Source organism: Oxyura jamaicensis, chromosome 17, assembly GCF_011077185.1.
Source record: "Oxyura jamaicensis isolate SHBP4307 breed ruddy duck chromosome 17, BPBGC_Ojam_1.0, whole genome shotgun sequence".
Taxonomy (NCBI): Eukaryota; Metazoa; Chordata; class Aves; order Anseriformes; family Anatidae; genus Oxyura; species Oxyura jamaicensis.
Window position 1 is genome coordinate 9,625,471 of NC_048909.1, and position 23,593 is coordinate 9,649,063.

Genomic DNA, 23,593 nt, shown 5'->3' on the forward strand with positions numbered 1-23,593 from the left:
AAACGCGCGCTGCAGCCGTGCTATTTATTTCCATGAATACTGAGGAAATGGGACACGGGAGCATCTCCATGCCTGTTATGGGCGTGATTCCCAGCCATGAGCTGTGAGGCGCAGCCCGTGACACTGAGCGTGCCCCCTTTTGCACCCCGTGCGGCTGGATACCGATGTGGAGAAAAGGTTTCACCCCCAAAACGTGAGGCTGAGATGAGGCCCCCCGAAAGCTGTCACTGATGCGGGGCCAAACGTGGTGCAGGCATGGAATGGACCCTTTGGGGTGCAAAAGTTGAAACTCCCCCGAGACTGATCTCTCCTCTCGTCGGAGAGAAGTCAGGCTGGTGGCAGCGGGCACAGGGCTCACCGCAGCACCTCGCTCCCTGCTGTGCTGCAGGGCGGTGCTGGAGGCGGGGAGACCTGCCTGCCCTGCTGCCTGTCGGGACCTGGTGACCCACCGTGGGCTTTGCTTTCCAGGATTTCTTGACTGACCTGATGATGTCTGAAGTTGATCGCTGTGGTGAGAATGAGCATCTCATTTTCAGGGAGAACACACTAGCCACCAAAGCAATCGAAGAATACCTGAAGCTGGTGGGGCAGAAATACTTGCAAGATGCCTTAGGTAGGTACAGAGGGTTGGCGGGGCTCTTTGGGGAGCTGCCGGGTGCTCCGCGCGGTGCGGGGCCACAGCTGAGCCCTGGTGGCCGTCAGAGCTGCTGGCGTTTACCTGGCAGAGGGTTTATCTCGCAGTGCAAGAGAAGCCTGAAGCCCGTGTGCCATCTGCCTGAGCCACAGCTGGCTGCTGAGCACCGCAGCCCAGCGCCTGCTGCCGGGGCTGGCAGAGGGGCCCAGGGCCAGGGCAGCCGCAGCGGGCGGCGCTCAGCTCCCAGGTGAAGGTCGCCGCCGAGCTGGCGCGCTGATCTGCTTTCCGAGGAGGTACCAAGTAGAGATCTGAAGGCACGACGCTGTCTGCCAAGTCTTCTGTCTGCGCTCCGGCAGTGCCACGGAGGCTGATTGAATCCCTCCCCTGATTGCACAGCCCCAGCCGGAGACGCTCCCTCCGCTCCTCGCAGCAGTCAGATGAAATCTCCCAAATTGCAGTGATGAGAGTCGCCTCCCTGATGGCGCTGGGAACCCTCCTGGTGCTTTTTTGAAAGGGCTGGCTATGCTTATGGCTCCAAAAATATTTCTTCTGATGCAAATAAAAATAATGAGAGGTTCCGCTTCGGGGCAGGTCAGGAAGGAATCGCTGCGCACAGCCCAGGCCGGGGGGGCTGCCTCTGTGGCACACACTCGGCAAAGGCAGCTGGGGTTTCTGCACGGCCCTGCAGTAGGATGAGCAGTGCTCCTACCGACCTGCTCATTGTTCAATATGTTAGGTTCCTACTAGTGGATCTGTGTCGTTTTAGCAAGGGCCAAAAAAAGTGTAAGTACTTCACTGAGGTAACGGCAATCTGCTGGGGCTGGGCACGGGGCGATCATGGAGCAGGTTCAGTCAGATGGCGCGCCAGCAGAGAGGGAGCGTTACTTCTGCCTTGCAATGCCTTCTGGTGGAAGGCAAGCCTGTAAGTAGATTACCTCATCAATTTTCCAAAAAGCCAGGAGATTAACAAAGGCAGAGAATTTTGTAATGCTCCCCTTGCAGGGCTCGGTGCAGACACTGCTGAGCCAGCTCCGTCTCGTACCGGGGAGCCCGCAGTCCCTGCGAGCTGTTTGGGGCACGGATCCTGTGTCCCCTTTTGTCATGAAATGATTCATCTCGGTGTCACAAGGCAGCACAGTGCAGCGCAGGGCTTCCCTTCAAACCATGAAGCACAACCGAGTAATAGGGCCGGGTAATAACAGCAGGCATCACCTGCAGGCAAGCAGAGAGGCTCCAGAGCTCCCTGGCAGAGCTGAAAATGCATTGGAGAGGCTCTCCGGGACATCGTTCAATTCTGTTTTGGCAGGAGAGGGGGAGGAATGCAGACCAGGGTGGGCAAAAAGCAGGATGGGAAAGTCCAGGACGGTCAGGAACTGGGAGATGAGCAAACCAAAAGGAATTAGAAGATAACCGAAGCAAAGCTCACCCCCAGGGCATCACCCAGCCCCGCAGGTCCCTTTGAAGGGGGCCTTTCCGCGGGGCGAGCTGCGCTGCTGGGGCGGCGCGATGGGGCACGGGCTGGGGCTCACGGGCTGCCTTGCTTACTGAGTGCACCTCCAGCACCGCTCACGGACTGCCTGTTTTACAGGGGAATTCATCAAGGCTCTGTACGAATCAGATGAAAACTGTGAGGTGGATCCCAGTAAGTGTTCGTCTTCGGACCTTCCCGAACATCAGAGCAACCTGAAGATGTGCTGCGAGCTGGCCTTCTGCAAGATCATCAACTCCTACTGGTCAGTGCCCCGCGGGCAGCGCTCCCCTCCGCGTGCCTTCAGCTGCAGCCGTGGCTCCCCCCAGGCCAGCCGTGGATTGCCTGCTCTGGGGAGGCAGCAGCTACTGACCGCCCGTCGCCTCTCGGTGCCTGGTGGGGGGTTTCTGCAGCACGGACACAGGGACAGGGCAGTGGGGTCAAGGAATAAGGTGCCAGTGTGACCACCAAAGCACCAGGTGGAGTTTTGAAACCCTCCCCGCAGGCCCTGGGGCACTCCTTGTGCCTGTCGGGGAGCTGCAGCAGCGCCCGGAGCTTGCGTTGAGGCCGATGTGCTCCTGCTGCAGTGCTGGGGCGAGGAGGAGGAGGAGGAGGAGGATGCTGCTCGGGGGCTTTTGGCTCCGCGTCCCACATTCCTCCAGGTTAACCCCGCTCTCTCCCGGCCCTCGGGGCAGCTGTGGGGAGCTCCCTGCCTCCTTGGCCCAAGGCCTGGTATGCAGCTGGAGGCACATCCTCGCTGACTGCGCTCAGGGTAAAGGTTCTGGCAACGAGCTGGGACAGGCATCAACATGCAAAGTTGCCTGGGGTGAGGTGGGGATATCTGGTGGCCGGTGCTGGAGGTGGCCGTGCTGGTGCCCGCTGTCCCGTCCTTGGGTCTGTTACAGCTGGTGCCTGCAAGGACCGGGAAGAATTGAGCTGGTGACCTTCCTTACCTTGAGGAATAAACATGTTTTCTTTCTGCTTCTTGCTAGCAGACCAGGAGATTCTTGTCCTGGCAGAAAAAAACAGATATTCCTGCTGGATTTGCAGTCTTCCTGGTTAAAAGTCCGGGCTTAGTTTTTATTAATGTGTTTTGTAGCAACACTGCTGTTGGCAAACATCAAATAAGGCCCGTTTTGGAGGAAGGAAGTCTCTGATAGCAAAAACTTCTCATTTTCTCCCCTATCCCAGCTGTTGTATTAAGGCCTGAAAACTCATTATATGTGGTCTCCCAGGATTCGGAGTGTGCTGTCTTCCAAGGGCAGGAAGGAAGGGAATTGCTTCTCCTGATGCTGCTCAGCAAGAGAACAAGCAGCGAGAGGCTCGCTCCGACTTCCTTTATCTGCCACACATAAGCAAAAGGGCAGATTTGGTTGGAGGCAGCCCGGACCTTACCCTGAGCCAATTAATAATTCTCTGACTCAGGAGCTGTGCTTTCCTGCGCTCCCAGGAGGAATTCACTGCTTTTAGTCACCAGTGGATAATAATTGTTCAAATTAGCGTCTTCCCAAAAATACCCAGAGCAGCACTAAAAGGTAAGTCTAAAAATAGGCTCGGAAAGCGACCCAAGGAGAGTCACGAATGCACGGGAAGTTTGTTCCTGCAGCCCTGCCTGTCGGAGGAAGGCTGGAGCAACGGAGCTGCTGCTCTGAGCGGTTCCCTCTCTCCTTTGTGCTCAGCAGTTCTTGGGGATTAATTGGGCTGATGATGAGTGCTCAGCATTGGCCAAGGTATCCTGACAGCTAACGGTCTTGCTTTAAATAGAGTGCCAGAGTGTGCGTGCTCATCTGCCGGAGAGAGTCGGAGAGAGGAAAGGGGTTTACAATAACTGAAAATTGTTATAATTACGACATAATTTGGACATCTGGGAAGTTTCAGCGTAAGCAGAATTTCAGCATGTGGAAGCTCGTTACTGGAAAGTTGGGTAATGAATTACTGGCCCGTTTGTCACATAAAGCTGGCTAGCTGAATCCCAGCCGCTGCTCCACAATTACACTTTGGTGGTCTCCCAGCCTGTGACAGCGAGCAGCGCTCGCGGGCTGCATGCAGCCGGTGCGTGCGTTTCCAGGGGGTTACTGCCAGTGACTGTACAACCTGTCCTGATCACTCAAGCCTTAAACTGCTGAAAGGATTCTCCTATTTCTGGGCAAATACCGTGAAGTAAAAGGGCTTTGTGGATCAAGCCAAAGACAGAGGAGAACTTCTCCAGCCAAAGGCATTGGTTAGTGTTATTTACAAAGCACGGGGCTGGGAGGACGGCTGGGCAGGTGCCCGCTGCCGGGGCTGAGCCGTGCCGATGGCTGCTGCGGTGCTCAGCAGGGCAGTGGCACGGCCACTGAGCCTCGTGCAGTTCGGGGCCTCCCGCCTGGTTCTGGCACCGGCGGGTGGTGGCTGTGGCAGCGCGCTGTGCTGGGCAGCAGGACGGGGTCTGGCAGTGTGGCGTGCACGGATTTCTCTTCCCAACAAGTGTGAGGGTCAGCCGCAGGGCAGTCAGGCCCAGGGGGAAGCCAGCTCACATTGCTTTGCTCACCCACAGTCCCTGCAGCAAAACTGGGAAACCGTCCTGTGAAATGGCTGTTTGGTAAGATTTATGGCCTAAAATGGAGTCAGCCCCCTCCTCGATCTGCTGTTAAACATCCAGCTCTGGAGGTGAACTGTTCTGACTTTCAAACAAAGACGCTGGCTGTGGCCAGAGCAGCCTCTGGGACGAAGGGAAAGGGCCGGTACCAGGGACTTGGTGTCCGCTGGGGACCCATTGTCAGCCTGCTCCCACGTGGGAGGATCCAGCTGAACAAATAACCCGTGCTGGGAACAGGATAAGGTGGGAGCAGGGAGCTGGGTGGAGAGCAGGCAGCCGGCTCTGCGGCGATAAGGGCTGCTGCGGCGGGCGTCTGCAGGACACGGGGGAATTCTGGGGCCTTGGGAAGCCCGGCTGAGCTCGGTGCGGTTGTGAAGCTGGAGTAACTCCAGTGGGGCTCTGCACTGGCCCTCATCACCATGGGATTTGGTCCAAGAGCTAGAACAGGAGTACTGCAATTCGCACAGCCGAGCACCAGCTGTGCTGGTGACCCCAGTACCCCCGGTGGTTCCGTCAAGGGTGTCCCACGCTGCTGGGCACCACACAGGTGGTGTGCCCCATCTCTCTGGGATGCTCCGCACCACCTCACGTGGTGGTGAGCTGCTTTACACGGCTTGTTCGGTATCTCTGGCTTCCCAGTTGTCAGGGTTTGGCTATGCTTCTTTTCTGTCTGCTTTGAGTCTCCTAACGGGCACTGCAAGGAAAAGAGCCGGTGGCTGCTGAGGGTGGCAGTGCTGCTGTGCAGGGTGCGAGGACTCTGCCTCCGTGCAGAAGGTCAGGGCGTCACACCACGTGGCTGCTACACACCGTGTTTCTTACTGCTGTGTGGCACTTCAAACACCTTGGCCTTGAACTTGACCATCCCTGCGTGTCCTTCTGTCATTTCAGTGTCTTCCCAAGGGAGCTCAAGGAAGTTTTCGCCTCGTGGAGACAAGAATGCAGCAACCGTGGCCGCCCAGACATCAGCGAGCGACTGATCAGTGCCTCCTTGTTCCTGCGGTTCCTGTGCCCGGCTATCATGTCCCCTTCCCTCTTCAGTCTCCTGCAGGAGTACCCGGACGACCGCACTGCGCGCACTTTGACCCTCATTGCCAAGGTCACCCAGAACCTCGCCAACTTCGCCAAGTAAGCGGGGCTGCGGCAGTGGGAGGGGGCAGCTCTGAAGAAGGGGAAGGAAGGTCCCACACTGGCCACTCCCTGGATGGAAAGGGCCTGCTTGTTTCCTGTTGTGTTTTTCCCCGTCTCTCTCTGGGACACATTCCCTCGCTGTTAGGTCAGGGAGATCAGTGAAGTTTCCAAAACAGCATGTGTTTTACGAGCAGGAAAACAGGCTGCTCTGACCACACAGAGAGGGCTGGGCTGCAGCGGGAACACCCAGGCACAGCCAGGAAATGTGTCCCGTGATCGCTGTGCTGGGAGAGGCTGATGGCATCAGCTCTGCCTCCCGTCAGAGGCACCAGCAGGGCCAGAACCCGCACAGCAGCAGTGGTGTGTGTAGCTCGGGAGCCGTTCTGTCCCTCATGGGAGCTCTGGGACCTTCCCTGCTACGACAGCGTAGTTGTTTGAACAGGGATGGCAGGAAAAGCGGATGGGGACACTATCAATTTCTAACTAAGCCCGTAGGTTTGATGGAAACAAAGCAAGAGATTTCTGAAAATCTTTCCACTGGCTGCAGCTCTGAGCTACTTATCCTGAGCTCTGATAACAAAATGATGAGCTTTCCAAAACATGAATGGGCAGTTTCCTTCTAAAGTTCCTTAGATTTGGAAACTAGCTGAGTGTACACACGGGCAGCCAGGAGTGCACGTGCACGCACACAACCGCAGGTGGAAGAGACAAGTGTGTTACACCAGATGACAGAAATTCTCCATGTTCCTGACCAACCCCTAACTAAAGGGTTTTCAGATTTTCAGCACTTTGCAGGACAGAACCTCTCACTAAGCTGACATTAGTCAAGTTCATGGCTGCGGCCAGCTTCAGGGCCTGGGAAGTGGGGGAGAGTGTGGGACTCCCACAGCCATCATTCACTGCCCCTCAGCCAAGTGACTGGGCTTGGTTATTTCGATTTCTTTATTTCCAGTGATGTGTCTTATTACCGGAGGCTGTACCAGCAGTAAGATACACCCCATCACCAAGAACAGCTTCATTTCTGTAGCTTTCACCTCCATTCCTGCTCGTGAGGTCCCAGGCTGATGAGGGCTTAGCTGGATTAGGCTGGAGTTAATTTTGGTTCCACGTTCAGTGAGGTTCCAGCTGCTTGTTAGCAACCTGGTGATCCCAAAGGCTCTGAAAGGGTTCCGATGCCGCAGAAAGGCTCTGGCATTCTGACGTGCATATGTACCTGCTCGTTCTGCTCACTGCACCTCTGTTTACAGGATTTAGCTGACATTTCTGTTGCTGTCTTGATAGGTTTGGCAGCAAAGAGGAATATATGTCCTTCATGAATCAGTTCCTGGAGCATGAATGGACTAACATGCAGAGGTTTCTCCTGGAGATTTCCAATCCAGAAACCATCTCAAACACAGCTGGCTTCGAAGGCTACATTGACCTGGGCCGGGAGCTGTCCACTTTGCACTCGCTGCTCTGGGAAGTCATTTCTCAGCTGGAGCAGGTACGGGGGGCTCACGGGGACAGGCCTGGAGGGAAGCACAGTTGGCCAGCGCTGGGCACTGGGGCCCAGCTCAGCACACACCTCCCCCTAGTGCAGCCCGTACCCATCCCTTAGCTGTGTGGGTGCACAGCACCGCTGTTACTAACCCGTAGCACTTCCCCAGCCTTCACACGAGCTGCTGAAGTAGCTCATCCTTCTTGTCTTTCCTGGGGGCAGGTGAGTGTCACTTTCCCCCTCTGCTGTTTACCACCAGGGGTGAGCATGGAGGGGCTGGGGGGCTGGGAAGGCAGCGCTGCTGAACACCAGGCCCCTCTGGTTTTCCCAGCAGATTCAAGCAGTTAATTTTTAATGAAAAGGATTTCTGTCAGGAGACCTGGACCAGGCTTGGCCGCAGCTGTCTTCGGCGTCTGAACTATGCTAAGCATGCTTGCTGCCTTCTGCCCCGCAGCAGCAAATGGCTTCTGAAGCCACGTCTGGGACAGCCAGTGGAGTTAAATTATGGAGAAAATTAATGTTGCTAACAATTCACTGAAGAGACTGTCTGGCAACTGGCAGAACCCACAGGTTTCTAGCAGAAATACATGACGTTGGTAGCAATTCTCCTCTCTTTTTCTACCAGGGCACTGCAACAAAACTCGGGCCTCTGCCTCGGATCCTGAGGGATGTCAACACGGCGCTCAGTAACCCAGCCTGCGTGCAGGTCTCAGTCACAGCTGACCACGCTGCATCCACTCCTAACGCTGGCAACAGCATCTCGGCGGGGCTACAGAAAATGGTGATAGAGAATGACTTATCTGGGTAAGAGCCTAAGGTGGCCTGGCCACAAAGGAAATTCTGAGTATTCACCTACTACCAAAACCTGAGCTCCTGCAGGGACAGGCAGGACAAGGTGTGGATTTACCTGATCCATTGGCAAGGCTTTCAGTTGCAAAATGGATACTGGGTGTGGCGCAGCTCTGAATCTAGACAAAGCAGTGGGCAGTAGCGCAAGCACATGGCTCCCTCCCGGGTCTGTGATGAGCCAGAGCTGGGAATGTGGTCTGGGAAATGGAAAACTGACCGGTTCTGAGCTCAGTTCTTGATGCTTGGCTGCAGAAGCAAAGTGTTCATCCTTTGAGGGCTTGAGGGATTGTTCATCCTGACCTCAAAGCACTGAGTTCTACCACTGCGTTCGTTAGCTGTCTGAATGTGCAAGATTTGTTGGTCTTACCCGTCGCTGTAAGACGTAGGGTATGTGCTGCATTCACTGAGATCCAAATGTGGGCATTTCTCTAACAGTGGCCACGCTGTAGAGGCCTCGCAATCAATTCCAATCCACTCCGTCCAGCTTTTATAATACCGGGTGTTTTTAACGAACAGTGATTCACAGACACAGTCACCAAACACACTTTCAGGCCTTATGTAACAAATCTCATTCATGGCGAGGATGACTGTAGCAGACTTAAAATGTTTCTGTTTTTGGAAAAGTAGAGCCCACATAAATTGAAAGACACTGCTAATAAAATAGTTTGTAAGTGGAAACTACATAATACTTAACAGTTTAATTAGGAATGAAAGGCAGCAATGGAGCTGGACTTGCTTTAATCAGAGCTTTCATCTCTAATGATTCCCAGCTTGAGGTACAATTATTTAAATCTAACGCTATGGAAGATCTCTGACAGTGTGCTTTCACCCAAATCCTTGCTTACAATGCACCACCTTTGATCAGTGGTATATTCCCATTAAGCTACTGCAAAGCTCTTTCTTTCTGCCTGCAAGAAATCAATATTGGCGGGACGTATCTGTTACAGCAGGAGCAGGGGGTGGATAACTTTCTGCTGCTAGGATTTAGCTCTGCTGTTACAGCTCTGTCTGACCCTCGGCGGCCTGGTGTGGATCAGCCCCCCGGTGCTGTACAGATCCTGGTCAGCCCTCAGGAGCTCAGAGCCCAGGCACAGAGCAGAGGACAGGGAGCGGGGTGTGTTCGGCCAGCTGGGAGCTCAGCCCCGTGCTGCTGGCACGCTGTGGGCTGCGGCTGGCGAGGCAGAGCCTGAGAACGAGCCCGTCAATGCCTCCCACAGAGTGCATCCCGCTCCTCCAGGCACCTCCTGCTCTCCTGCCCGCCCCCCCAAGGGTGCCCAGACCCCTCCGCACCCCCAGTTCCCCTGCTCCTGCTGCACCGTCCCCACGCACAGGCAGAGCTGGGCCTGGCCCCATGCCCTGCAGGGGCTGGGCTACGTCCCCTGCCCACAGCTGCGCCACGCTGATTTCTTCTGAGTGATAACGTTCTCCTGCTCTGGTGCAGCATTCACAACTCTTCTTTTTTTTTTTTTCTTGTTTGTTTTCCTCTCCTTTTCCTTACGCACTGACTTCCCTGCAGTCTGATAGATTTCACCCGGTTACCATCTCCAACCCCTGAAAACAAGGACTTGTTTTTTGTCACAAGGTCTGCTGGGGCCCAGCCCTCGCCTGCCCGAAGCTCCAGTTACTCAGAGGCCAATGAGCCCGACGTGCAGATGTCTAACGGCAGCAAGAGTTTGTCCATGGTGGACTTGCAGGACAATCGGCTCTTGGACAGCGGGGCCAACGCGCCCAGCGCTGCCGACTCCCTCAATGACAGTCAGTCGTCCCTCGGGCAGTTGCAGGGTGTATGGACCGCACGGACTCAGCAGAGCAGCGTGACGGGCATGGCCACCGTGCGCCGGGTGGGCCAGACGCCCACCACGCCGAGCGGCGAGAGCGCGCCCGGCCGGCCCCAGCTGCTGGCGCCGCTCTCCTTCCAGAACCCCGTGTACCAGATGGCGGCCGGGCTGCCGCTCTCCCCTCGCGGCCTGGGCGACTCCGGCTCCGAGTGCCACAGCTCGCTCAGCTCCCACAGCAACAGCGAGGAGCTGACGGCCAACAAGCTCGGCTTCGCCGGCCCCGCCGCCAGCGAGGACTTCACGCGCCGGACGGGGGAGCTGGCCCGGCGGCAGCTCTCGCTGACCGAGAAGGGCGGCCAGCCCACCATGCCGCGCCAGAACAGCGCGGGACCGCAGAGGCGGATAGACCAGCCACCCCCGCCGCCCCCGCCGGTCACCCGGGGCAGGACGCCGCCCTCCCTGCTGAACACGGTCCAGTACCAGCGACCCTCCAGCGGCAGCATGATGTCCTCCTCGCCCGACTGGCCCGGCAGCGGGGCCCGCCTGCGGCAGCAGTCCTCCTCCTCCAAGGGCGACAGCCCCGAGATGAAGCAGCGCACGATGCACAAACAGGTGAGTTCGGGGGGCTGCGATGGCTCCGGGGGTTGGTGGGGCCAGGCGGGGGTCAGGCCATGGACTTGGAGAAGAAATGGGCTGTTGGGGATTGCTGCAACGGGAGGAGACATCGTTCCGGCCCCGTGCCAGCATCGTGGTGGTACCTTGGCTCTTGTACCCAGCTGGCCTGGCACAGAGGCCCTCCAGGGAAGGGGACGCAGACGTGTGGTGTTCTCCCCGTTGTGTGGCACGTTGGGGTGTGACTGCCGCAAGGTGGCAGGTGGCAGAGACACGAGGGCGATGGCAGCCCTGCCTCTGTCCTGCGCTACCATCTCGTCACCGCTTTGCCTCTCCATGCGCAGGCTCTCATCCCATGCCATAGTCAGCCCAGGCCCATCTCACAGACTCGGACTAGGCGCTAATCTTCTCATTTATCTACAACTCCCTGTGCTGCTGCTCCTGCCCCACCAAAGCCTTGGTGTCCCCAGACACTCATTTCTCTGTTAGACCCTCCTGGGAGCACATCGGGGGAGGCGAGAGCGGTAAGGAAGGAGCGGGCTCCCCATCAAGAGTGAAGCTGCAGCTGTGCAGAGCTCAGCAGTGGTCCCAGAGCACGTGCTGGTCTGCACAGAAAGGAATGGGACTGTTCACGGTGCTAAAACTGAAAGCAGCACTCACAGACCAGGGCCCTCGTTTCCTGGCATGGATAAATTGTTTGCCTAGTGCTCCCGTAGTTATTTCACATTTCAGATACAGCCCTGTAGAAAATTAACACAGTAAGGCCTCTCAGTGCCCAAAGGAAGAGATTTAGAAGTAGTACAAACCCCAGAGTGCGGACGCCTGGCAAGAGCTCACTGCACCTCAGCCCAGGCTCCTTTCCAGCAGCACAGTGCTGGAGGAGCAGCAGAGCTGCTGTAACTACCTCTGCCTTACAAGGCAGCTGTGGAGGCCTCGTGTCGGTGCTGCCCATTAAAGGCTGTTTTATCAGCCCGATCTGGAGCTGTTCTGTGCACACTGTATTGATTCATACGCGCTGGCATTAGCAAGCTGGCCATGTAGCCACATCTGTGTAATGTGGATCGATGCTCGTTAGGTGCAGAGGGCACAGAGCTCTGCAAGCCGCAGCCCGGTTGGTAGCAGTTTCTTTGAGACAAAGAGCACAGCAAAACCTTCGGGCCCTGGCCAGTCAGTGACTGCAAAGCTTTCCTCCAAGAGCTGGAGTCCCCAAATGCCCCTCCCAGCCCAATCTGCTTGTTTGACGTGTACTGAAGATGGCCTGGGAAAGCTCCCAGCGCCAGTGGGACAACCAAGCAGCCCCCACTCCTTCAGAACCCCCTGGTCTGCTGCTTGCCAGCAACTGGGTTCCTCCCCTGGCCAGAGGTCTGCATGGAAGAGAAAGTCGCCTGCAGTTCTGCCTTGTTATCTTGAATTCACTTGACCAGGTCATCCAGATCCCTTGTGTTCATCCAAGAAACTAATTACTGCCGTTTGTAATGAGCCAGGATGGAGGGGAAATGGCTGGAGCTTCACTTCCTCAAGTTCGTGATGTGGCTGGAAACCATTGAGGCAAGGCAGTGCAGTTCAGCTGGAGCTTGCAGTCCCTGCCCAGGCTAGGACTGAAAAGCCACAGCCGTGGCTCTCTCTGGCTGCCTGGCAGGAGAGCAGCCCTGCCCCGCGGGCTCCCACGGCTACCTGAGCACACCCGGGAGCTGCTGAGATGTCGGAGGAGTTGGACCTCATCCATGGAGAGGCTCATCCTAGAAGAAACCTGTGTTTTCCAAGAAGGCGTCAGCATGACCAAGAGGAGCATTTAGTTTGCTGGGTTTATCCGTACGAAGCCTTCCCAGCGAGCAGCCTTCCCGGCTGCCAGCAGCGACAACCTGCTCCAGAAACCCGGGCCTGTTCCTTTCAGCGGGACCCCTCTGCAGCACACCTTTGTGTTCTCTGGGGATGGCAAAGGGAAGAATTCAGCCTGTGAAAGGCCAATTTGTTAAAATAATGTGAGGTGCACAACAGGAGCCGTTCTGTGCCTCCCCCTGGCTGTTTCAGTAGCTCAGACTTGCTCAGTGCTGTTTGAGCAGCATGGGAGAGGGCTCGCTTGGAAGGAAATTCTCTCTCTAGCTTCATGACCATTTCTGTTACAGGTTTTTCTTTTGTTATGGTTGTATGTTTCATTGTAGGCCCCTTCTCCTGTGAACCCCAATGCCCTGGACCGCACTGCTGCTTGGCTTTTGAATATGAACATGCAGTTTTTAGAAGATGAAAGCATTGACCCAGATTCCAAGCACAGGGATAAGCTCAGGAATAAGGACGAGCTCAGCCAAGCAGAAAAGGTAAAACCTGATTGGATTGAATCAAGTTTCTAAGTAGAGAGAGGATTTCCTTGAATGTCGTTCATCTGAGCAGCCCGGGGCAAGGTGGGCTGTCTGGCACCTCCCTGCCCAGGAGAGAGGGGTGTCAGGCTCTGTGCTCTGCTGCTCAGTGTCACAGGGCACTGCTGGGGAAGGTTTGGGAGGTTTTCACACACTGACTCAAACTGACTGTCCTCTGATGAGAGCTAGTGAGAAAAGCAGGAGCCAGGAATGGAGTGCTGGTGCTGCTCTGCGGCATCATCTGGAGCCAGCTGGTGCCTCTTACTTCCCCCTGGCTGCAGGAAAGAAAGCTTAAAAACCAATTTCAGCTCACCTATAAAAGAGACCAGAGAGCAGGATGCAGGCAGCCTTGTGCCTGACAACAGGGGTGTGTAGCAAGAAGCAGCTCCCATGTTAAAAGGCTGCAAAGAGACCTAAAATGAAGTCCAGATTCTGGTCTTGGCTACAGCACCGGGGCGTGGTGTGACTCCAGTGGTGCAGTGACACTGCTCCAAGGCTGTGTCAAGGATGCAGCAGTCAAGAGCTGAGCAATCTTTGGTGCTTCTGCGAGATGCTTTCTCAGCAGCCTGGCACTGCCGGGACACCTGCAGCTGGGCACGGTTAGCACGTGGGGTGTTTGCTGACCGTGCGTCACGTTCCTCACACCAGGCACCTGTTAGTACCAGGTCACGCACAGCTCCAGACATGTCCCTCCCGGAACCTGTTTCCTGTTTTTCCAGCACAGACATGTTTCTGTTTTTCTGTAACAGCAGCCTTTGCCTGTTGTGTTGTATCGTTGTTGGACTCTCACCTGTTGAATTCAAGTGAAAGGCCAAAGGCAGGAACTTTAGACCCTATGGTAGGGACTGTGAGGGGGAAGGCGAAGGCTCCAGCCTCCTCAGGAAAAGCGGGGCTGTTGTTTGTGAGAGCTCAACCCATTTTTTACTGCCTTTCTCCTCCTTGGCTGTTCCTGTAAGTACACAGACACGTACTGAGCAGACAGTATCTGACAGAGAAGTTCCATGAGGCAGACGCCCGAGCAGAGGCACCAGCAGGCAGCCAGTGACAGCCAAGGTGTTCCCAGACGAGCTCGCTGCGCACGGCGTTACTGCTGCGCTGGGATGCTGGAGGGCTTCACAAGGGTCAGTGCGGGACGTGCCAGGCAGGGAGGGGGTAGATGATGTTGGGACTACGAATTCTGGCAGTACTGCAGCACACCGGTCCCTGCCCTCAGGTCGGAGGCAGCCCCTGCCCCTGAGCCCGGCGTCTCATTCCCATGCAGCATCTTCTGTTACTTTGCTGTCACACCCGTCACTGGCATTAAAGACCGTCATTAGCATAACCTCTCTCCCCATTACTGTAAGCCTCGAATGGTAACCAAGAATGAGACAAGTGCTCTAGAGACAGGAGCGACTCCTTCAGGCTCTGAGGCCTCTCCTGCTATCATTTGAGCTCACTTACACGGCTCCTATTTTAAGGCTAGGGTAGGTATTTAATCTTTCCTCTTTGAGCAGCTCCCTTTTGTCTGACTTCAGTGCTTCTGTGCAGCTCTATGGGCGTCCGTGCTTCCATCACGCCAGTTCCATGTGCAAACTGTCTGGTTTCAGTGCCTCAGTAAAAGCTTTGCTAAAGGAAAACCACAGCGAGCCGTTGTGCCCATCTGCCCAGGCAGAAGCAGCTTGGAGGCTGTTCCTACTCTGCCTGCCATGGTGCAAATACTGCGGCCGTGCAGAAAAACCCTCAACACTGTAAAGGTTCAGTCCGGAGAGTTAGGGTTATCCTGCCACACGTCAGCAGAGCTGAGCGTAGGAGAGCTGTGGGGACTTGTGCGAGCTGGGGCCCTCTCACAAAGAGCTGGCCTTTTAGTAAAACCCCACAGCAGGGCTCTCAAAACTGGGGCAAAGTTCATGATTTGAATGCTTACATAGGTGGAGCTGGCCAAGGAGACGGCCACATTTGCAGCTAACCAAGTCAGTGCACAATAAGGCACACTGCAGTCAGTTGGTGTGTGACACCTGTGGCCTTGTAACAGACTGCATGACACAGATGAATTTTTTTCCCATTTCTGACTCTAAAAGAGCCAAAATATCAGCTGCATCTTAATTATTCTAAGGTTATTGCAGTTTAAATTAAAAAAAAAAAAAAAAAAAAAAGGATAACTGAAATTAAAGCCTCATTACAGAGCTTTACACTGAATTTTCCTTTACCAAAGCAAGTTGTACTGAACGCTGCGCTTCTGCAAGAGCCTCACCCAGCCTTACTGGGTCAGAAAGCTCTCCAGGTTTGTAATTGCTTTGCGTGGTTCTTCTACTGCTGATTTTTAGCTTCAGCTGTGCAAGCTGTAGTCTGTGGGGTCTTGGCTTCACGCAGCAGCTCTTCTAGGATTGAGCCTGGGCTTGACATCTGCCCGCCTCGCTTAGCCCTCAGGGCGCAGTGCCAGTACCGCTCGCTGCCCCAGCTCACGCCGACGCGCTGTGACCGCACTGTGCCCGCTGCCTGGCAGGAGGCAGTCCGGCCTAACAGCTCCTGCTTGGCTTTCGGCACCTCCAAAGCCCACGCATTTACAGATGTAGGCTGAAGAGCTCAGGCGTAAACCCAAAATCCCACCGATTCAGCTTTTGCTGCCTGTGTTTAGCCCCGCGCTGTTAGTGTGAAGGAGCTGCCAGCTGCATTTGCCATTGATTCGCTCTAACCTGCATTCCCCATGTGAAATGCCAAACTCTGCTAACAACCCCTTCTCTGAACCTGCCAGTGATGCGCCAGCCCCGCAGAACGCAGCGCCGCTCCTAGCGCAGCACGGAGAAGACGGAAGAGGAGGTGTCGGCACGTGGGGTTATCTGACACGGGTTTGCAGCTAGTCTGATGCGAGGAGAGGGGCGTAATCGGGCTATGGGGAAACCCTGGCAAGGGCAAAGCCCTACTAGGTAACGTGCTACATGTGTTTTCTCCTCCTGTGTCTGTCCTTGCGTGCTATAGTACCAGCAGGACCTAGTGGTGCTGCAGGACAAGCTTCGTATCTCCAACAAGAAGCTGGAGGAGTATGAGACGCGCTTCAAATGCCAGGAGGAGACGACGCAGAAGCTGATGCTGGAGTACCAGGCCAGGCTGGAGGAGAGCGAGGAACGGCTCCGGAGACAGCAAGAGGATAAGGAGATCCAGATGAAGGGCATCATCAGCAGGTACGGGGCAGGTGGGAGGAAGGCAGGCAGCCAGGGTGGCGTTAGAGCTGACCCCTGCTCGGGAGAATCAGGTTTCTGGGGAGAACAGGCAGCTTTGCCTTGTGGGTTTGCCAGCATTTATGCACTTGCTGCTCCTGGGGGAGTTTCAAGCCCTGACTCTTTGGGTCCCCCCCCATCAGTGTCACCTCACAGAAGATTTGCCCCCACTTCCCTGATTCACAAAGGCAAAACTTCAGGAGGCAAGGGCTGGCAGGCCTCCCTGGCTCTCAGAGGATCTGGCAGGCTTGCTCTTCTTTTTGTACAAGCAATTGATCTAATGCTCAAAATGTGCCTTTCCTGACGTTCAGTGAAGATCTCATCTCCCTCACATTACTCCTAGCTATAAACCCTTTCTCCCATCCAGACCGATGTGGTGGTTATATTTCTCTGCTACATGGGCTGTTCAGTCCTGCTGGCTTCTTCTTCACCTGAGGCAAGCCAGTTCGGTGCTTTTAATCGGCCCTCCTAAATGGGTCTTCCTTCACTGGCCTTAATCACTTAAGCTTTTGGGCAGCCTGCTATAGAGGTGTCTAGACAAAATTAATCACCAGAAAAAAGACTGGGCTTGAACTATTGGTTTTTGCCTCCTTTGCCTCCTCGGTGCTGAGGACTAAATGAGGCCGTGCTCTGTATTGTTCACCCTGGGTGGCTGATGTGGGTGGGTGTAAGACTTGTGTCTGGGCAGCTCAGTGTGTCAGTGCCGAACAAAAGTAATTAATGTATGCCTGACACTGTGTGCGTGCTACAGAAGGCTGTTACTTTTCAGGGTAGCTTGATCCAGCCAGGAGGTGATCAGCACAATGTTGCCTTAGCAGTAGAACAGTGGCCTGGGTCACTGTCAAGCTGTGCGAGAGCTGGGAATGAAATTGTCTGAATGAGCAGATGAAGAGATGTGCTCCGGTGCGCCCAGACGTGCCCAAAGCTGTCCCTGCCCTTTCTCCAGGGTGCCTTGGGGTACTGTGTTTTTCTCATACAGAGCGCTTTCTGCAAAGCCACCAGCTCCAAAACCAGCTCCAAGGAGCCTAGAGATAGGAGTTGCAGGCCTGCAGGATCCCCTTTCCGCCACCTCCTCCCAGCTTATTCCTTAAGCAGTACGCCCCACTTCACAAACAAGGGCTATGCACTCTGCAGCTTGAAAACGTGGCTTCCTTTCCTTCTCTGTTTGGCTATCAGGCTGATGTCAGTTGAGGAGGAGTTAAAGAAGGACCACGCAGAAATGCAGGCTGCCGTGGACTCCAAGCAGAAGATAATTGATGCACAGGTGAGTCCCTGATGCCGAGAGCTGCAGCGCCTGAAATGCTGGGAGCCTGCCTCATTCCAGCCAGCCAGCCAGTAAGGCAAAGAGACAGGGAGCCTCCTTCCTCCCCTAGCAAGCAGCGTTTGTTTCAGTGCTGAAAATCAGCCTGAATGGTGCTCAGCCCTGTAAGAGCAGCTGGGTGGGTTCAGAGCCTGCAGAGTTCCAGTAACGCTTGCGGGACCTGGCTGGAAGGCAAGCACTGGCTGGCCAGAGCAAAGCTGACATTGTTCAGCATTCAGGCTGTGGTCTGTGAGATTAGGAAGCTCAGCTAGTGTTACAGGTTTGAATGGCATCAGGTGGTGGGCACAAAATACTCTGCTTGGAAAGAACAATCTGAAAATACAGCCCATAATCTCTTAATTTGTCTAGGCAGAGATCAGCATCTCCTCAGCAGCCAGGCCTTCCTCCAGGTTGTGGCTAGGTGCTGGTAAATTGTAGGCTTTCTCCTAATGACCGTATTAATCACTTGTGAGTCACCGCTCATGACTAATTTACTGTATAGCTAATTAAAAAGGAGATGAGACAGTCGTAACTCTGTAAGAAGAATTACTGTTTTCCTGTAATTGGCTCACAACTGGTAAATCAGCACCATCCCTCCTGCACTCAAACAAAGCCCGGCGGACACGGGGCAGGTGGGAGGCGTGCGCGGGGCAGGCTGCGGCCGCCTGCTGCCACCGTGGGGTACCTGAGAGGCTCCCACTGCGCCTGTGCAGCCTGCTTGGTTCGGCTTTCTGTCATCCCAGGCTGTGCAGTGTCGGACAGGCTGATCTTTCAGTCACACACAGGCAAACCTGAGCCCCTCTGAGTTGTTTCTGATCCCCCCGCTCGTGGCAGGCAGAAGGAAGACGCAGCAGGCAGGAGCAGCTGGACCAGGCTGCGACACCGCAGCTCCGGCCCCCGTCCCCACGATACTGGACAGGACTTCTTCCTGTAATCAGGAAGAATAAGGGAATTGCCATCACAGCCATCCCGGGAGGCCACAAGTCATTTAAACCATTTATTTACACTAACAAAATCAATTAAACACTGGCAGGAATAATCATCTTGGGAGAGAACTAGATTTTAGAACATGAGTCTTATCATCTTCCTAACAGCTGCAGTTAGAGCAAACAATACAATTAATTTCTGTATCACTGAAAAATTAGAAAACGAGTACTTTATCTCCATTTCGTTCAGGACCAATTATTACACGGGATGATAAAATTAATTTAGCTCCGATTCCATTTGTTTAAAAGCCTGATGTGTCAAAGCCTCTGTAAGACTGCCAGAGGAGAAGGGGCCAGATCCTGGCTGCCTCGGGGCTCCTAGCTCAGGACGAGCCCCACATCACCGAGCCAGGGCTCCGCACGTCTCCACTGACCGTTCCCCTCTGCTGTTCCTTCGCAGGAGAAACGCATTGCTTCACTGGATGCTGCCAACGCACGGCTAATGAGTGCCCTTACTCAGCTGAAAGAGAGGTACAGCATGCAGACACGTAATGGGATCTCCCCCACAAACCCAACTAAATTGCAGATTACAGAGAATGGAGAATTCAGAAACAGCAGTAATTGTTAACCCGTGGAGGGCGCTGCCGCAGGAGAGGAGGCCTGGCCAGAGGGACCGTGCAGCAGCAGGTGTGAGCCGCGGCTTCAAAGAACGGCTGCTCTCTCCCCCAGAGAAACCAGCTCCTTACTGCGGACGGCGCGCTTGACTGAGCCTTTGTGGGAGATGCTAATGCCAGCACATTGAGGGGACGGAAAGATCGAGTGTGAGATGAGTGGCATAAGGAAATAAGATATATTTGAGAATCGCTGTCACTGTTGGATTTAAATCAGTGTTTAATGTTTAAACAGAAGTAACCTTTTCCTTCCAAACTGCCCAAAGGATATGCCTCACCCCTCCCAGCAAGGAATAATGTCCTTGTCATCGCAGGAAGCGAAATAAAGGGAGCTGGGCAGAGCCTGCAGCAGGCAGCGGCCCACTCAGTGCAGTTAGAGCGTGCAGCTGGCTGCAGCTGCCCGGGGGCGGCAGGAGAGTCTGCCCCACTCCTGTGACTCCCCCTGGAGCACAGCCCTGTCCCCAGAGCAAACCCTGCGCCCGGCTGGCCTTCCTTACGTGGCTCTGTGAGGCCACTGGCTTCTACAGCATGTAGCTGTCCACAGGGCATTTACACGGCAAATTAATGTTTAATTAACTCCGCCCATGCAGGGGGCACAGTCCAGAAGAATGATCAGGGCTCCCTCGGGCGCAATGCGGTACCAGAGGGGTGTTGCATGGGGCACTGCTGGGGCTGCGAGGTCACGGCACAAGCCCAGGGAGCGGAGCCAGCCCGAGGCTCTGCACGCAGGTGGAGGCAGGAGCTGGTACCTGGTGATGGGCTCCCCGGGTCCCCTCGCCAGCTGCTGCTCCGTCAGCTATTGGGGAAAGTCTTCGTAAAGCAATAGTCCCAGGGCGCTGCGTTCCCCGCCACACACCTAACCACAGAATAAAGGAAAGGTTGCCTGAGCTTTGTCCCCAAGCTGTGGATGAGGTGCAGGGTCTGGCTTTGGTGGTGCCCGTCGTGGCACAGGGGGAGTGACGGCCTTTGTGGCACGGCCAGCGTCTTGCTTGACAAAGGGTTCGTTATGGGGATGTAATACTGTGCAGAGATTTTTACTGTTTCTGGGGAGAAAAACAGGCAAAGAAACAAGAGCAGCCCTGAAGACCCATGAAGATCGGTAATCGTATTTCTTTTCTTTCACAGTATGCATTAGAAAAAAAAAGAGCCCATTTTCTGGAATACTGTCCTCTTTAAATTGGGAATGAGCACTGCATGGAAATTAACCGGCTTGAAGAATGTAAAACATGGTCATAAGGGAGTAACCAACAGGAACAGCAGCCACCACCGAGAGCCCCCTTGTCAGGAGCACTGTGCAGGCATAAGCCAGGATTAGACTTTTCCTTGCTGCTGAAACACGCAGATTCGGCACATTCAGACACGTTGCGCTCAGCGGAGGGGTCACCTCCTTAACGGGGGATTGTGCCGCTGACCTGCCGCCACGGTGTGTTTGTTGGTTTGTGTTTTTTTAAGTTAGTCCTTCATGACTCCCAGTCTCAGAGCAGGTCCCTCGTACCACGAGCCCAGAGATTTTCTCTGAGATATGGATGACAGTGTACAGTGTACAGGACATCTGCCTTTTCCTCCCACTAAAGTTTAACCCTGCTGACCGCCTGTCCTAGCTCCTCCTGCCATGTGTAAATGTACAGACAAAGGGACTAGGATGCTCACTGCGCTCTGCACAGCTTAGGTACCGTCTCCAACCTCTCAGTACCCAGGCTGCCCGAGCAGGACGCTGTTTGCCAGTAAGCTCTGCATTGCCATGCCACCTCACAGCCGTAAGGCTCATTAACAGCACTCTTCCACATGCAATTGTTTTCAAAATTAAAGCTGCTTTTTCTTTTTGTAAGCGTTTTTCTGTTGCCTGGAAGCCCTGGGCCAAGCCCGGCGTGGCTGCACCTGCTGCAGCTCTGGTCCTTGGAGGAGCGGACGTGTTGCTCTGCACTGAGGTCTCCGCGCCCAGCCAACGCCTGCGGAGTGGTGCAATCACACAGCAGACCCCAACAGGAGCTCCTCAGAGAAAAGTAATCACTAAGCATTTATGGCAAGTACAGTCACCTTTGAATTTGGAGAATAGCACAGATGGCTTTGAAGACCCACACAAAACTGACAAGGTTACAACTGGAGAAAGACCCAGACAGGTTAGGAATACACAGGGTACTGGGAACGGTTCGGTACGTACACTTACCCGCTGCCATTGTCTCATACACACTGTAAGAACCCTGCAAAAAGACTATTTTAAGCTGCTGTTGCCCTGAGATGTATTTTTAGAGCTAATTGTTTTTGAGCTCCAACATACCGGTGTTGGGAGAGACGAAGTTTTTCAAGAGCCAAGTAACGTAGAGGAATGGAAACGCTCCCAGAGCATGGGGCGGGCGCCCCACCAGCAGCGTTCCCATTCGTACGTGGAAGTAATGTTGGGATGCAGTCAGTGCTCTCCGTAAGAGCTGGAAAAAAGAACCACCCACAACACAGTTGTTTAGCACTGAAGCTAAGCAAAGTGCAGCTTAATCTTCTGCTCAACCACAAGCCAAGGCACTGCTTTTAGAACCTTCTCCCTCCCCCCCTTTATTTCTTTTCTTTTTTTTTTCCCCAGGATCTGTCAGAAACTCCTGGTTACCCTCAAAGTTGCAGATTACTGAACGCGTTGTTCTGCTGAAGTAGCAGGCACACTTAAGTCCTTCCACAGTGAATTATTAAAAAACCTTAGACGTTCCAGTGCCAATACCTTCTGGAGTTGTTGCTTAGTTTCCTGAGCCAGTATGAAGCAAAACCCAAATCAGGAAGCGGTCTCGTTACAGTGGCGAGTCCCCCACCCCTCATCCCTGTGTCGCCTTCCCCTGCAAGTGTCAACAACTGGACCTAACTACCACCCTCCCTGCGAAACGTTGGGGATAGGGTTTAAGATCCAGGCTCAGCTCCAACCTGTTACTTCAGTTTGTGTTTCTGTTATTTATAAACTGTACATTTCTGTGTGTGTGTGTGCGTGCACGTGTGTGTGAGCGGGAGCCAGCGATGTGTGCGGTCAGCGCAGCGGGCAGGGTACCAGCTGCGGCCTCAGCCCTGGGAGCTGGCGCAGCAATACCGAGGCGATGACACCGGAGTAAAGCAACCACTACGCGTCACGTTTTGTGATCTGCTCCGTTTCCTTTTCCATTCTTGCGCTTTCTACAATAAGAAGCTGTTCTAGTGCAAACTTGTCAAAGTGTAAACAACACTAAAACACTCAGATTTTTATCTTAATACAAGTCTTAATATTTTTTTGTAAATGTTTTCCGTGTTTACTGTAACGTATCTATCTCACTAACAGTTGTATATAGTAATTTACTTCTGGTGCTGCTTATTTGGTCAGGATTTGGCTGTATCGATGCTGTCTAGGTGAGGTGGACTCCAGCTAGCAAATTTGGATCCAGCCACAGGTTATGAGCCCACCTCTTCCCCTTGGGCATCCGAGGGAAAGGGAAGGGAGAAAAGCCAAGGATCCAGATTTGGGGTTGGCCCACCTCAGGGATTCTGTTTTAAGAGTTATGATTTGGGGTTTTGTTAAACTGTAGTGAACGCTGCTGAAAAAAATGAGCAAAGTTTTGTGTAAACGGGGATGAAAAGGACTGAACAATACCCCACCATCTCCGCTGACCCCAGGTACCATCTTTTTGGACAGGGTTTATGGCTCAAGTTCAGTGCCAACCAACTGGAGGGACCTAGGTCCTTCCCCACGCCAGTTAACACTACAGTGTAGTCACCAGCCCCTTTTGCAAAGCCTGCTGCCATCCAAAGAGCCCTTTGTCACTGCATTGTCCTTTGAGTCTGGTTGGGTTTGTTTTCTGCTTTTGCAGCTGTGAAGCACTGATTGCACTGTGAGAACGCGCTGAATCCTCCGGCCGGGCAGGCAGCCCGGTGGGTCGCGCAGGGTGCAGGATGCAGGTTCTGCTGCTGCAGGGAGGCTGAAGGGAGAAGGGACTCAGTGGGCCTGAGCGAGGCACCACAGGCACCCCTAGGAAAGAAATGGGCAAGCAGTCCGTAGGCTTTTCCTGTTACTTAAGTCCATACCACAACGTAACGGAAAACATAATAAAGTCTGATCTGTGATCGACAAGGAAAGGATTTTTAGTGCCAGAAGGTGGAAAATTCACTGCTGTATTCTGCCAGGAGAGCCCCCAGGTGCGGCTCAGATGAGATCTGCAAGGGGCTCCTTTCTCACTGTGCCCCCGAGGTCGCTGTGGCCTTGCCTCGAGAGCGTGAAGCAGCCAGCACAAAGGGTACAGCTGTGACGCTGCCCCCAGGGTGAGCGTGAGGTTTCTTGTGCAGCACCCCATCCTTCCCCCTGCAGTGGCTGTAAGTGTTCAACCCTCTTCCCCAAGGTTTGCGTTCGAAGCAATCCAGGACTGCACAGCACCCTGGCCCTAACATGGGGGCAGCGTGCGGGGGCTCACAGGCACTGGGAAGCTCCTTCCCTGCTGCCCTTCCCAGCAGGTCCCTGACTCTCCGGGGCAGTTTCAGAGCAGACTGCTCAGCCGCAAGGCTTGGCCGTGCGGTTCCTGCCCTGCCCTGAGAAGCAGCCAAGCCCGGCGCTAACCCTGCACAGAAAACTGTTGCCTTTTCCTTTTCCCTTGTGGAAAATATGGGGGGGGGGGGGGGGGGGGGG

At 54.5% G+C, this 23,593-nt stretch overlaps 1 protein-coding gene and 1 long non-coding RNA gene across 11 annotated transcripts in view; one reads left to right on the top strand and one right to left on the bottom strand.

Annotated features, from left to right (window-relative positions):
• Positions 1–23,009, top strand: part of DAB2IP (DAB2 interacting protein) — a 212,449-nt gene extending 189,440 nt beyond the window's left edge. For 6 of the 10 annotated variants that reach the window (XM_035341255.1, XM_035341249.1, XM_035341254.1 and 3 more), the window contains 10 exons: positions 469–613; positions 2,223–2,367; positions 5,569–5,805; positions 7,090–7,291; positions 7,911–8,089; positions 9,651–10,524; positions 12,687–12,839; positions 15,834–16,036; positions 17,249–17,336; positions 18,759–23,009. In XM_035341255.1, coding sequence (XP_035197146.1) covers positions 469–613; positions 2,223–2,367; positions 5,569–5,805; positions 7,090–7,291; positions 7,911–8,089; positions 9,651–10,524; positions 12,687–12,839; positions 15,834–16,036; positions 17,249–17,336; positions 18,759–18,926 — 2,394 coding nt within the window. In that variant the 3' untranslated portion in view covers positions 18,927–23,009. The remainder of the gene's footprint in view (positions 1–468; positions 614–2,222; positions 2,368–5,568; positions 5,806–7,089; positions 7,292–7,910; positions 8,090–9,650; positions 10,525–12,686; positions 12,840–15,833; positions 16,037–17,248; positions 17,337–18,758) is intronic. The other 4 variants (XR_004754927.1, XM_035341251.1, XM_035341250.1 and 1 more) reach the window with 4 other exon arrangements.
• On the bottom strand, positions 18,357–18,857 carry LOC118175268. The gene is made up of 2 exons (XR_004754928.1): positions 18,721–18,857; positions 18,357–18,676 (listed from the first exon to the last, which is right to left on the bottom strand). It is a non-coding gene; the product is annotated as an uncharacterized LOC118175268 (long non-coding RNA).
• Positions 23,010–23,593: the final 584 nt, after the last annotated feature.